Source organism: Pyxicephalus adspersus, chromosome 12, assembly GCF_032062135.1.
Source record: "Pyxicephalus adspersus chromosome 12, UCB_Pads_2.0, whole genome shotgun sequence".
In the NCBI taxonomy this organism is placed as follows: Eukaryota; Metazoa; Chordata; class Amphibia; order Anura; family Pyxicephalidae; genus Pyxicephalus; species Pyxicephalus adspersus.
The window spans coordinates 26,702,246-26,717,466 of record NC_092869.1 but is presented as its reverse complement, the minus strand read 5'-3'; the positions used below and the strand labels follow the sequence as shown (position 1 = coordinate 26,717,466).

Genomic DNA, 15,221 nt, shown 5'->3' with positions numbered 1-15,221 from the left:
AGACCTCATTACCTGAATGCTATTTATTGAGGATTTGGATGAGATTTGGTGATGTGAAGCTTTGAGAAACATTTAGTTTGCTTTTTGGATTTAAAGGAAGGGTTCCATATTTGAGTATCAGCACCTATAGTGGTGCCAAAATTATACCTCATTCATTCAAATTCATACATTTAGCTTTACTTCAGTTGATTCAATTTTTTTGTAATTTGTAAATGATTTTCCCTATGTAGTTTCTTTATACAATGTGCCAATAATCACCATAAGCTTATGTGTCATATCATTTATAAGTGCAAGCATACATTTACAAAACAGTGTAATACAATGGGATCTACACAAACAATCGTAATCCATTTTACCATATATACCATTACCATATATACCATATACCATATATTACCATTTTAATCCGTTTACCATATATCATGCAGATGTCAAAGATCAAATCAGACTGACTGTAGTAATAACCATTTATACTCACATTTGGTATGAGCAATACACACAAATACAGAAAATAATTTCATTAGCAAAAGTCAATATCAAATCATAGAAATTATAGTACATATTCATATAATAACAAATATAAAATATTTATGTTGAAACAAGCCCAGAAAATAAACTGAATGTGCAGCACCTGTTAAGACATTAGTTTGTTGTGCAGTTTAGGGAAAAAAACACAAGCACAGTTTTATTTTAGCTACACATGTACAACATTTTGGTCAGTTCACAGGTTTGTCACATAATGTCATCAGCCAAACTATTATTGAAAAGGAAACCGTAAAAAAGCTCGACCCTACTCATAAACTTGTAAAACTTTGCACAGATAAGATGAGAGGCAAGAACATGTAGGTACCTTTGTCAGCTGTTTTTGGATTAAGCTTTTGTTTGTAACTATCTGCAACAGAGAGAAAGAGAGAGAAAGAAACAGAAAGAAGAATAAACCTTGCTGAATACCAAGGCATTTAGGGGAATATAAATGAAGAGCAAGATTAGCCATATTGGAGTGAGTTTGCATGGAGGTTTGTAGTAAGCTGTGCATAGCATTTCTGGGTCCTCAAACTAATTCCAAAACGATAAACACATACTTACGTTTTGTTTTAGCCACAGGGTGCACTAAGATACAATGGGAAGCAGCAATGAAAAGTTTTTAAAAAGCAAGAGGTTATGTCTGCCATAACAATCACAATTTTTTGTGTAGCTTAGAAATGTAAAGGGATTTAATGATTTGGTAAGTCTCCCATAACTTTTATTGTATTTTTTATTGACATTTTCTGCATCTTTGGCATCAAAGTTAAAGCACAGAAAAAATAACATTTATTTGTAAAATGTATTTTTGTATCCTTATTTCACTACCTATTTGAATCTAAAGCTTTGTGCACTGTAAAGGGTTACTAGGCAGACTCTTTGCATTGCACTTGTTCAATGCATTTACAACCGCCTAGTGTAAAAGGATGCACTGGACCAAAAAATGAAGTACACACTTTGATCTGGGCGTGACTCTGCACAGACCCAAATGTTGCATGCAACACTCAGGCCAAGCCTGCCTTTATCCTAATTTTTTTCAAGTATCACAGACCAATCAGGGGACTTTTTAGGCACAAATTGTAAAATAAATAAAAAAAATAAAACCTTTATTTTTAAACATTAAAAATGTACATAAAAACTGCACAACAGTGGGTACATAATATTATAACATACCTCCAGGTGCAGAGAGTGGCTATGGGGACACGATGTGCTCCCACGTATGACAACCTGTACCTGGGGGTGTGGGAAAGAGACCTATTTTCAGATGAATCCTTTTATGATGTACCTTCCCCATATTTTAATATGGAGAAGATACATCAACGACGTCATCCTCATATGGACTGGGTCAGAATCTGAACACAAATGATTTTTTGGTAAAATTTAATTGAATAGATATAATTTTAAATTTACGTTAGAAAGCAGTGATTCATCTTTACTATTTTTGGATATAATTATAGAAATGAATCAACACAATAACAACTCTTACATCCAAATTACACAGAAAAGATACAGCAGGCAACACAATTTTATCAGCATTTAGTGCCCATCCAACCAATCTAAAAAACGGTATCCCTTATTCGCAATATCTACGCCTGTGACGCATTTGTTCCCAAGAATGTGACTTTTTGAGTTCGGCAAAGGATCTACAAAAGACTTCTCAGTAGGGGTTATAGTAAAAAAAAAAAAAAGTGTTAAAAAAAGGCCTATTAGATAGCTAAATCACAAACCCGATTAGAAGCACTTTTTTAAGAGAAAAGATGACAAAAAAGAACCTCGTATCAATATTATACCGAGGTACTCGCAAAATCATAAAACATTAAAAGATATTTTGGAGAAATTTTGGCCACTCTTAAAAGCAGATCCAGAAATTGGAAAACATATTCCAAATTATCCTCAGATAACATATAAGAAACTGCCTTCACTTAGAGATAAGCTAGTGAAAAGTCACTTTTCGTCGACAACAACTGTAAGTAAAACAGTCGCATTGGGCACTTTTGCTTGCAAAAAGTGCAAGCAGTGCAGATGTATTCATACAGACAAAGATCATTTTCACCTGTCCACTTTACACCTCGCTCACATATTGATTGTAATTCCATGGGAGTGATTTATTTAGCGTTTTGTAGCTTTGGCAGATTCTAGGTCGGTAAAACTAAGAGTGTTCAGAAAAATAATTTATGAACATGTCTACAATATAACCAGTGGAAAAATTGTTACATCATTGAGTTTCCACATGGGAAACTCCCACAGCTACAATTGTAATGAGATGAGATTTGTAGCTCTTGAGAAACTTTTCCCAAAAGAAAGAGGTGGGGATTTAGATAGAGAGTTGCTGAAAAGGGAAGCGAGATGGATATATGAACTAAAAGCCAATAAATTCCTAGGTCTAAATGGAATTTAGTTACAAACCGTTTCTAGAGTAAAAACCTCTTAAATTAGATCTAGAACATTTTACTATATTTTGCCCTCTCTCATTAAATACCTAGGGAAGGCTAGACATTAAACAGAGGTGCACCCAAGTAAGAGTGGATATGACATACAGGAAGGATTCGAGATAGATACTAGAAATCTGTTCCTAGTTATATTTTCAAAGTTTGTGTTTGTTTTTTTTTTTGTCTTTTTGCCCTTTGGTACATTTTCTATGATTGTATTATGAATTGATAGATGCATCAGATATTTCTAATCAACAGTACAATATATATTGTCAGGATATATCGGATTAACAATCGTATCATCTATGTTATCAGGATAAAATATCTGTTGACTCTTGTGTCTATTGTAATATTATACAAATAATTCATTATTAATATATTTAACTAATGCTTATACTATGTGTATTACCAGCACTAAATATTTGTTGATTCTGCCATAATTACAATGTTTAAATCACTTAATATCTCTGGTGCATGGGGAGCGCAAAGCCCCACAGTTGCTCACTATAAAGATGGCCGACTCTGGGGCTATAGTTTGTCCAATGGCAGAAATCCCACTCAGAGGATCCTGCCATGGACTCGTTTTGTGTTCCCTAGGCATCTTCCCCCATCCCTCTTGCTTCCGGATTCGGAGCGGCAGCTTTCAAAGGGAGCAGGGTATCTTCCTGTTCTCTGCAGGATCAATACGCGGAGAGAGCTTGAAGCACATGACCCTGCCCCATGTTAAATCACAGCAATGGGGGCGTGTTCCCTCACATAGAAGCCTAGTCCATTTAATACTCCATTTAAAGCTGACAGCAGTCATATGTCTGGGCCGCAATACTAGGAGGATATCTATCTGTTGGACGATATCTATGGAATGTCTGCTCATTAGATCTTTTGAAAACATCATCCCTTCCTTCTATTCTGGTAGGTAATTTTTAGATAGATTTATATACATTTTCTCTGAAAGCAAAAAATCACTTGTAATGATTCAATACTTTGAGAATCCTTTGCAATTTTCATTGAACAGGAAATGTTTTTTATCACGTCTCTGAAAAAACATATGGATCTTAAACATCTATGCTACATAATAGCCATTATAGTACAAAGCTGTTACTCTAAAGATCATTTTGAATAGCCATAGTAAAATAGAATATATAATTGGATACATTGTTAGATACAGGTTAAATTACCAGAGAAATATATATTCAGGAGCCATGCCAAAGTGTCTGTTTCCTATGAGCTAATGAACTAATTGCATAATATATTTGGTTGAAATACAATATAAAAATCAAAATAGATGAAAAGATAAAAATATTGATGCACTTATATGAACTTAGTTGCACTAAAAGAAAATACAGAATCCAAGACAGAGAGGTCTTGTTTTATGCAAAATCTAATCTATACAAGGTGATAACATTATAATTATAAATAATCCTCTAGGTAAACTGGATTGAAGACACCTAGGCTCAACTCTGGTTGTCTGCTCATACTACACGGTGGTCTGGTCTGGAGTCAGTACTCTTTTTGTTTAGAAGAGATATCCACCTTAAGAGTGTTGCCGTCAGTACCTTTCTACAAAAATTGGTATGTAAAATATATGTGTGGAGAGCACATACGAATTTCAGCAGAAAGGTACAACTGTAAATTAGACATTGTGAATTTCTGTTTATCTGATAGGTCTCGTGTCTTTCCTGATGAAGCGGGGATTGGCCCGCGAAACGCGTCCAAAGTAAAAAATTTCATCTAATCTATGCAAGACCATGCTGTGAAATGGTTAATACACATGTTTTTATATTATTATGTACCTACTGTTGTGCAGTTTTTATGTACATTTTTATGTTTAAAAATAAAGGTTATATTTTTTTTTTTTTTATTCATTTTACAATTTGTGCCTAAAAAGTCCCCTGATTGGTCTGTGATACTTGAAAAAATTAGCATTTGGTATCAGGATTCGGCACATTGAAGAAAAAAACCTTATAACTTGACCCCTAACATCAAAAAATATACAAGCCTGCCTTTAACTTTACTGGATTACCTTTGTTGAAGCAGTGAAAACATTTGACAAAAAGTCAACACTAGTGCTGAAGGCACCACTGAACAAGCCCTAATCGTTTACATATAATTGAAGCAGAATTAAAGTCAATTTTTCCCTCTTAGCCTAGAGATTAGCCAAACAAGGACATATTTCAGTATAAAAATAGATACATAAAATTGGCTTTTGAATTATTGAGCTTCTTTCACCAGAAGCCTTGACTGGCATGCGGTGCATGCAACACAGCTGTTTTCTTTTTGTACAGTTCCCTCTTTAAATGGGATATAACTGGGATATAACTTAATCATGCATAATGGTAACCACCAGCACTGATGTACTGTGATATAGGGGAATTGTGTTTTTTACATAGATGACATAAGTTGCTGGCAAAGGCAGTTAGAATAGTCATATGAGGAGTTGGAAGATATATTTTTTTATTGCATATTATGGCAGACAGTAACTACTTTAAAGCCCAAATACAGCCTTTTTATCAGGAATTAAAAGTATATTTATTTTGAATGAGGTGTTAAATCCTTCAATAACAAGTGTATTGCAACAGTTTTCCAATAATGCATCAATCCGCTTTTTTTTTCTTTATTCATTTCACTTCATTAATTTTAGTAGAGCTTAATACAGTGTGATTTGTATATTAGTTGTTTTTTTCCATGTTAAAAATTAAACCTATTTTAGTGACTCTTAAAGTGAGACTAATATTCCACTTTTACAAATGTTGCATCAGGCAGGTCATTATTGCAGTAATCTATCTTACCTGCATGATCGCTCTGGGTTTCTAGCGACCAAACTGAGCTGTGCATGCACAGCATCAGCTTTAGTTTTCAGGGAAACCCGACAATTACCGTCTTCCTGGCATATGCTGAGGATGAATAAATTCACACTGGATTTATGTCATCCCTGTATGGCCCATCAAGATAGCCAAGGATTGTTGCTGGGAGGGAAAAGAGAAGGATGGTGATGTCCTGTGATGGAACACAGATAGGTGAGCCATACAAGTTTAGTTCTGCTTTAATTCAAGGTTCCTTATGAACCAGTATAATTGGGAAATAGGAACGGTAAATGACCATGTCTGAAATCTATTCAAAAAATCAATTTAGTATACAGTAAACTCACTTCCATGATGGTAAACATGATTCTTCGATAAAAATCATCTTTAGTAATTTGACAAGTTAACTAGTTAAAGTATATACTTAAACATAAACTGATCTTGCCAATATTCAAAATGGGTAATCAGAATAAATGCCAATAAAAATTGGAATAAATACATCCATGGTGTGTTTTAAAAAATATTATTGTTTTATTGCATTATTGTTGGCCACCAGCAGATGGAGCTATGTCCTCATGTAAAGTGTTACAATCTGTCTCAAAGGGGAAAAGTGTTTACACTTTACACGAGGACACAGTGTCATCTAGTGGGCTGAGTAAAAACCAAGTTTGTTGTTCTAGTAGCATTTTCAAGTCAAAAACTCCTGGTTTATAGTCAAGTATATATGGTATTGCTTTGCAGTCTGGTCTCTAAGACACCTGTTATTGTGTAAAGATTTTTTATATTGAAGAAAGGGTCAAGCAATGTTCCTTGGACAATAACTGCTCTTATCTGCCTGATCACCACTCAGCTGTCAAATTTTGCTGATGTGTGCTTTCACGGCTCACCATTGGTTGCCAGGGATACCTGGCAATCCCGACTTGTCATGCCAGCAAGGCTAATCAAGATGGCTGATAATTTTCTTTGGAAAGTAAAGATGAAGGAAGATGGTGGTACATACTCTTCTGTTATGCTTTAAAATGCACCCACTACCCCCTTCCCAAACCTTTTATATGCCTATAAAATGTAATTAAATGTAATTGCAATGTACATAATTACTAAAACTAGGAGTATGGAGTTAAAATATCTTCAAGAGATTTTCTTATTACTGTTCTCCGGTTTGTGAAAATAGAAAATCACTCATTTAAGTTAAATTGAATTTGTCATATCCAACTTGTATAGTTTATATTTAGCGCTGTCACAATATGCCTGAAATGAATAAAAAAGATTTTCTGCAATCATGAAGGCAGCACTTTTTCTGGGAGACTTTGCCAAATCCCTAAATACAAGCCCATTTTGCTGTAAGACCCCCAAAGTTTTTTTCTGGATCAAATTTATTCAGTATGGCATAAAATTCAAAGTTTACAACTTCCTTACACGTACCAACACTACCAGACTCAGATGGCATGGTATGCTAGCTGTAATCTACCTCCAGGTCAGCTGATGTCCATTGCAAGGACCTATCATGAATTTCTATCTATTATGCTAATCTTTATTTAGGACTCTCATATGGTCTCTTACTCTGATGAGTGTCACGTCTCACCAAGGTAGGGTGGTGGACCCTGCATGTCACCAGCCCAGGGGGAAATGACGAGCACGGGGCAGTCTAAACAGCTCAGTTTTCTTCAGAGCCTCTAGAGGTGAGGCTATTGTGCTGCAGGCTGCTGCCAGGTTGCCGCCCCTGTGCCCACTGAGGCGGGTGACTGCTGACAGGCAGGAAAAAGCATGGTGCCCCAGAGCAAGGCACAGAGAGTGGTTAGACAAGCCAATAGTCAGGGCAGGCAACAATCAAGAATAGTCAGAAGTCAAGCCGGGATCGGCACACCAGCAAATCAGGAACAGAAGACAGAGACTTGAACAGCGGGAACATGGGAGCAGTACCAAATCGAACACCTCGTCCAGGCAGGCAACTGCCTGTTGCCAGCCACTTTCTGTAAAAGGGATGTCATGTGATGGTTGGGAGTCATGTGAGCCTCAGACTCCCAACCCACCAGCGGGGGGAGTGCTGGAGAAGAGACATTCTCTGGTGTTGTTCACATGCCTGCCAGCAGATGGAGTGCATCTGCAGAACACTCTAGTCATCTGAGGTAAAGGGGCAGCTGATAGAGAATCCTGTGACCTGGATCAGGAAGTAAGCAGGGATACTGAAGCAAAGTTGGTGTTGGCAGCAGGGGAGTGCAAAATGAGTGAGCCTGAAGAAGGCACAGATCCCCTAGACCTGCAGGGATCTTTGACAGATAGTTTATACTACCCATAGAAAGAGCCTCTAGTGAAACCATTATATGTATCCAACATACAGCCACCACCTCTGAATTTATTAAACTTGATAACAGATTATTTATTTGGAGATAGTCTTGAACCAACATGCTCCTGCAAATAAAAGCAACAGTAAGGTTAAGCTTCATTTATCTCATTTTTTTCCTAATATAAAAGTAATAGTGCATTACCCAATGCAGGTATACTAGAAAGTACTCGATGAACTTGCACAAAATGGTTCCCAACTGCTCCTGTTCAGTTGAGCGTGTGGTAGAAAATGATCTGAAGTCTCTGAAATGGCCCTTATTGTTGTACGAAAAAGATTTGCGTGTATTCTTGGCATGAGCAGTAGTAGTCTGAATATAATTGCACAATGACTAATATACAGAACAAATCAGTAATTTTTGTCCCCAGTTTTTTTTTCTTTTTTTAGATTTCATATTATAATCTTCTTATCCTGGTTATCCTCTGTCCTACAGCTTGTTACTTATATATTCATGAATATAATGCGGAACTCTGTGCTTCATTAATGCATTTCTTGTACCCCAATATTAGTTCTAGATAGTACATAGTAGATTTGCTGTTTATCTTTTTTTTTTCTTGCTAAGCTTAGTGATGTCCACTGCAACTCTGATCTCCGATTATCGGCATCCCCAGCACCCATTGTAAGGCTGTGCACAGCTGAAGGGGATTTTAAAGGCAGACTAGTTCCTGACTCTATCCTGAACTGCCATTGGCTGCTAGGACTTTATAACCTCTCTGCTCCCAGTCACCAGTGCCTGTTGTAGCGTTTAGCTGGGCTAATCTGTGCTAGAGAGTTTCTCATCTGATTTACTGTTGCCTTGTCTGCTTCTAACTCTGTGAATTTATGCTGCCTAGACAAACCTTTTGCCGGTGACCCTGACTCTGGACTTGTCACTGTTGGAATTTTGGCAGTGCATTATCTGTGGGCTCCTGGTCCTCTGCCAGCCCTTCCCCAGACTAAGTCCTGGGGGCAACCGTGTACTGGTAGAGGCAACCAGTCTCCCGAGGCTGAACGGGGGCTTGCTGTGCAGAGTGCAGTGTTAGATTGTGGGACTGGTGTCTGGTGAATACTGTTGTTGGACCAGGGCCCTACTATTACTTTTTAGTCTGGAGACCTTACTTGAAGAAAGAGGAAAATTCTTAGCAACAGTCATCCAACAAATTTTCAAAATAAATAGAGGTAGTCAATTTCCCTAACGGGCACAAAAAAGGATGAAACATGCCAGGGCTTCTAACATGTTCACAATCTAAAAAATATTTTGCCTGTAAAAACACTTTCATGAATACACCAATAGGCCTGATCTTCAGTCTGAGTGTAATTTTTTAAAGCCCATTGATGTTTTATGATTGTGTCAGCATTTAGCAGTCATATTATCAGACATATTTATGTTTTTGAGTATCTAATAAAGAAAGACTTGGTAAAACTGGCCATGGGCCCATGAACATGTGAGCTCCTTTTTAGAGAAATCAAAGGGAAAGCTGGGGTGGGCCTATAATGCCTAGGCATGGGAAAATCCACTAATGATCAGCCATTAAACTATTCAATGGGAGGTGTTAAAGTCTGTCATGCACTTTTTTATATCAGCTAAATCATCACTATCACCAAGGTTGTCATTATAAACACCTTTAAAATCATTTTAAAATAGATGGAATTTATTCTATTAAAGGGGACTGTAAAGTGTCTTCCTGGCTTTCTAAATTATATTTAATTACTCACTAAGAGACAATTAAATAAACAAGGGTTAAGGGTTTTCCAGTATGAATTTATTTAAATAGAAACCATTTAGACTTGTGTTGACGTTCTGGACTATTTTTGTAGATGTCTGTTACATATATTTACTGGGAATACAGCAGCATTTATTGAATTAATGTATAATTAAAATGACATTATCCTAGTCTTTGCTTCTAGTTTCATGTGTGGATATTTCCAAGATCTACTTATTAATTTGAGTGAATTATATTGTAAATTCAAGAAAAAAAAAAAGAATCCTTTAAATGTAGATGGGTAAGTGTTCATTGACTTTACAGATTTAAAACTCTCAGGAATTATTTTCCTTTCTAAGAACATAAAATTTTTACAGTTATTACTGCAAATCTGAGACTCTGAGGATATTATTCTTTCTCACTAATGAGTAAAAAATAAAGGCAATAATTTTTAGTACTGAAGGCAACCATGCACCCATTATTTTCAGATGTTACCAGCTAACATATTTTACTTTATAATGGGTAAAATTACTTTATTATCCTTTCAATAGTAAAAAAAAAAATAAAACAATATTGCCTTTATTGATTTTGTTTATTGAGTTTGTTGTTTTCCAGTTGGTCCCCTTTAAAAGGCTATATATTTTGAAGCAACGTGCAAATTCAGACATTGTTGTACTTGCACAAAGAAATACATAATCGAAGCAAAAGAACTATAAAGGCAAGCAAAAGCTAGCAGGCAACCAAATAAATAGCATAGCTAAAGCCAAAAGGGAATGAAAAGTGACAAGGCTGCGACTTCTACTGATGGGTATCAAGCTGGGCGCTTATGAACAAAGTATAGTACTACAAGGGAGTGCAACAGGGGAGCACTACTTACTGTCACATACGTAAGGTTTGTCATGCTCATCAAATGATGTATCATTCCTCCTCCTTCCTCCCCGAGCCTAGAATTGAAAAGAAACATTTTACTGAATGTAAACATATACTGAATGTCATTATGTTCACATAATCTCATCTGTACTGTCAGTGTATATTTTATTTTCAAAAGTTATTTAGAGATGTGATATGAGAGTTGCCCAAGCTGACTGTTTACCATTAGATCAGGTAAGAATCTTATGTCTGTAAGGTACCCTCAGACACTTGTTGTATTTTATGAAGCCCTAAATTAACCTCCCAACCGTTAAGCCCGTACTTTTCCCATCTAAAAAAAGTTGCAATTATCGATAAGCCCGTACTTTTCTCACTGTATGAAAATACAGTGAGAAAAGTTCGGGTTTAGCGATCGCTTACCTGGTCCCGCTGCGATCGTCCATCGTCGTTCAGTGTAACGCCCAGGTGGTTAAAAACAACCAGATGAACTATCACATTACTCTGATGAAGCAAATTGTGTGATGTATCAATTGATAACTTCTGAACTAAATTGTTTGATTTTGAAACTGGAACTGACAAATCCACAATCAAGCCTGTGGTTATTGCAGAAAGGAACAGGCAATGCCCCTTCTGCGATAACTAGTTTTACCTGTCTGATTACCACCCAGCTGTCAAATTTTACATCATTCTGGCACAGCTAATTAATGTGGCCAAAGATTGTTTTCAAGAATTTAAAAAAGAAAATGGCAGCGAACTGTAATGGAACAGGTATAGGTGAGTAGCATGGGTTTAGTTTCACATTAATTTATTTTTTCCCAATAAACTTTTGAAAAGGATCAGATTTATCTAGTTAAATTTACTGGCTGTTGCATTTTCTCTTTAACCATGTATATATGGAGGGGTCCTGCAATGTATGCAAGGACCCTCCCACATACTGGAAACATCAGAGAGTGGAGAAGGGCACCAGATTAGTGAGGAATAAGGTAAGCATTGTGCCTTTACCTTACAACAGTTGGGTATTTTGGGTACTTTATTAAACAAGGAATGCAAATTTATAGTAGCTGTTAAAAAAAACTTGTGCTTTTCAAGATTTGACAAAGTATTTTGTTAGGAAAGCCATCTGTTCTTTACTGTGAAATATAAGTCTACAGGATTGTACACATAGATTTGAAAGTATTTCTCTCTGAATTCCAAGAACTGTAGCAACAACTTAAGTAAATCTTGCTTACCCGTCCCCTGCTTCTGTACTTTCTTTTAGGAACTTCTTCATCAAGGTCGTCATCACCATTTGCATCATCATTTTCATCATTTTCTAGTACCCTCTGGTAGGAAATATAACTAAAGGTTACACTGTGTAACAAATATGAGCAAAATGACTAAGTAATAAAAACAATTTCTGAGTAAAATTACACACAGTGCTGTGTACAATTTATATCTGTCATGTCTAGGAAAGTGGTTTCAAAAGTTGTGGATTGGATTCCCCCCACATTTTAACATCATTAAATACTATTGATGTATATGCACTAGTTTTCATTAATTGTTCGGTGGACCAAGTATAGTTGTCAAGAAGCTTAAATTTATAAATTTCACATGTACAAAATAAATCTTAAATGTTTTTTTTGAGGGTAAACCTTTCTTTCCCTTTCAGTTAGGTCCGCACCATTGCACAAATTATACATGCTCGCCACAAAACTATACCATATATATGGTATAGTTTTGTGTATATACCATCAAAGGTAAAGAACTAAAAGTCCCATATATACTGTAGCAAGCAACAACCAAATGTAGTTAAAGTGCATATACCCAAACCCAGTCACTAACAGTACAATGTGATTCTAAGTTAACAAACATAATATACCAGTGTTATGAGAGTAATTGCTGGAGAAGTGAACTCATAATCCATCTCCTCCTACACTTCTTATAAAGTTCAATAGAGGGTCAAAATAACCTTAACTTAAAGGCTATCCAGCAGTCTCAGGTGGTTGCTGAAAAATACAGAACCAAGGGTTTCTCCTTTTATCAAATTTAGTCTAATTATTGCCACAATAGACAAAGTATATAGTTGTCCTTGATCATCACCCCTAGATCAAGTTGAATCTCCTGGTCCAGAATCTACTTAATTTGCTAAATGACACCAACTGCAACACAGAGGGTCTGATTTATCAAGCAAGTATATAACCATCAAGCAAAAAGAGAGATCAAGCAAACCTAAAATAGATCTGGTCAAGGATTAAAACTATTTGCCACCTAATAGTAAATGATTATTTGGAAATTCATTCCAGGTCGCAAGGAGCTTAAGTAACTCACTGTGTGACCCATTGAGCCCTCTTGCCCAAATCCCCCTATGCACAAATGTGATACATGGGGTTGAGTTTATTAATTTGAACAGGCATCATCAAACAAGTGTCTTGCATTGTATTAGAAAATTGTAAACAAAACCTATTGTTGTGCAACTCTCCAACCTTTTATATTTCCTATGGACCAGAGCAGTTTTTATATCACCACTATAGGCCTGTTTAACATGCTATAATTTTGTCATCACACAAGATAAAGTATGACAAAGAGTTTTCTTCAGCAATATTATGTTGAAAAAATATTTTATTCTTCATGTAACCTTTTATATTTTTTTTAAAAAAAAGAAAAATGTACTGCTTTCAGTTACAATTAAACACGTAGCGGTTATCACCTATTACCACTCTTAGTTATGTATGTTCGTATGAACAAAGTATGTTAGTTTGAACAAAGCTTTGCTTCCAACCACAAACAAGCAATTGCACAAATGTTTGTAATCGCCTGGAAAATCGGAGCAACTACCACTTGTGTATGCCTGTTGGCAAGTGCTTGGTGCCTGGGAGTGGTAAACAGTGCAGTTTTTTTTAACTGCTGGTCCGCTAGCTTTAAATAATAAATAAAAAAAATAAACACTACTTCGAACCACAGGCAAATTGCTGCAAAATCCCAGTAGTTAATTTTCCCATGCATCTAAATTCTTGGTGCAGGAGAGCTGTAAAGGACAGCTACTCTGCTAGTCTGAACATAACCTATCTGCAGCAGCTCCTGCTGAGAGCTGCTGGACACGAAATACTGTAAATTTGTACAAGGGTTTACTGAACGATTACTGCAGATAGCACAGAAAGGGGTAGATGTGCAAACACAAGCATATGAGCATGTAGCATTCTGTGTCCATTCATCGCTATTGCTTATGTTCACGTCATCTCAGATGACAGAAATAGTGTAGTGTAAATATCAATTGCCTCACCCCCAAATAAAAACAAGGGGAAAAGTAGCTGACCATTAGGACCTCCCATCGCATATCTACAGTGGAGGTTCCTTATTAAAATTCTTTAAGACATGCATCCGCCCCCAAGTAAAGGCTGAAGATTGTGGTCCAACAGGTATTTTTTCTGCCCTCACTAAGAGGGCGGATGTCCTAAGTATTTACCTCCGTAATCTCGCGAGATTTAAAAAATGGAAATGGTCACATCCTAACCAACTCTGTGCTCACAATTTTATAGAACGAGTGATTGAAATCACCTGCCACCCTAGTATATATAAACTCTCCGATCGCAGCACCAGTACTCAAATGAGTCTGGAGAGCTGCAGATCAGACTATCTTTCTACTACTCTTGCAAGTACATTGGTGTGCACCCTGGTGCTTTTTATCCAGGAGGGGTACCTTTTGGATGTTTGTGCTTTTTATCCAGAAGTGTAATTTTTGGATGTTTGGTGTCTTCCCTTGTTTACATATTTAGTTTTTATACGTCTTTTGTTTTTGAATTATAGATTCACTTCCTATATCCAATAGTGCTTCCCGTCTCCCTACTTACTCCAAAGTATCAGGTGTAACATCAATTGTAAGTGATCAATTTAGGAAAACAATAACTTTGGAAACAAAGTTTCTCTTGTGCTAGGACTGAAGTGTCTAATTATTGTATTTGAGGGTAAACTGTAATTATATTTGTTTTTCTCTAGTGTTGTACTGGGTCCCCCACGAGTAAGCCTCATTAGGCGAAACGCGTCGAGTAGGGAGACCCTTTTTTTTCCTCTTACCTATGCCTGTTCTTAAGTTGCATGAAAATTTAGTGGTATTTAAAGTGTTACAACACATTTCATGTAAAATATTCGGATACAGTTTCTTTAGTATGTTTTAACTTTTGTATGCAAACAAAATTATTGTTTTAGATTGCTTATGAGTGCCTTTCAAAAGGCTCTCCTTTTCTCTTTTACCTTTTCTCTTAAATATTATTTGTTTTAAAGAAAAAACGAAAGATAATTGTACTAATTTTCTAATTTATATATATTAAAAGGACACTGAGGAAACCCCTGAGTAAACTGCAAGCCATGGTGGCAACAGTAAAACTTTATTGTTCTTGTAAAAGTAAAAGAACTAATATACTCACTAGACTTGTATTTGGAGTGTAGGTTTGTGAGGAAATATTTGTTTGTCATTCATATAAAAGGTACTTTGATCTTGCGTATAATTACTCTCTTGCAGTTTCCCTATAATTCCCTTAGAATTTATTATTCTGGTTAAAAAAGTTCTCTCTCTCTCTCTCTCTCTCTCTCTCTCTCTCTCTCT

The 15,221-nt window shown here is 36.2% G+C and overlaps 1 protein-coding gene and 1 long non-coding RNA gene across 9 annotated transcripts in view; one reads left to right on the top strand and one right to left on the bottom strand.

Moving 5' to 3' along the window:
• The window catches only part of DPF3 (double PHD fingers 3), a 130,501-nt gene that overhangs the window by 37,032 nt on the left and 78,248 nt on the right, over positions 1-15,221 (bottom strand). For 6 of the 8 annotated variants that reach the window (XR_011922952.1, XM_072427743.1, XM_072427748.1 and 3 more), the window contains exons 5-7: positions 11,872-11,964; positions 10,650-10,716; positions 851-892 (exon numbers count right to left, since the gene is read on the bottom strand). Coding sequence is in view for 7 of the 8 variants with exons in the window: in XM_072427743.1 (XP_072283844.1) it covers positions 851-892; positions 10,650-10,716; positions 11,872-11,964 (202 nt within the window). In the remaining variant the exon portion in view is untranslated. The remainder of the gene's footprint in view (positions 1-850; positions 893-10,649; positions 10,717-11,871; positions 11,965-15,221) is intronic. The other 2 variants (XM_072427744.1, XM_072427746.1) reach the window with 1 other exon arrangement.
• The window catches only part of LOC140341842 (uncharacterized), an 80,088-nt gene that overhangs the window by 42,790 nt on the left and 22,077 nt on the right, over positions 1-15,221 (top strand). The gene's annotated exons all lie outside the window — the stretch shown is intronic.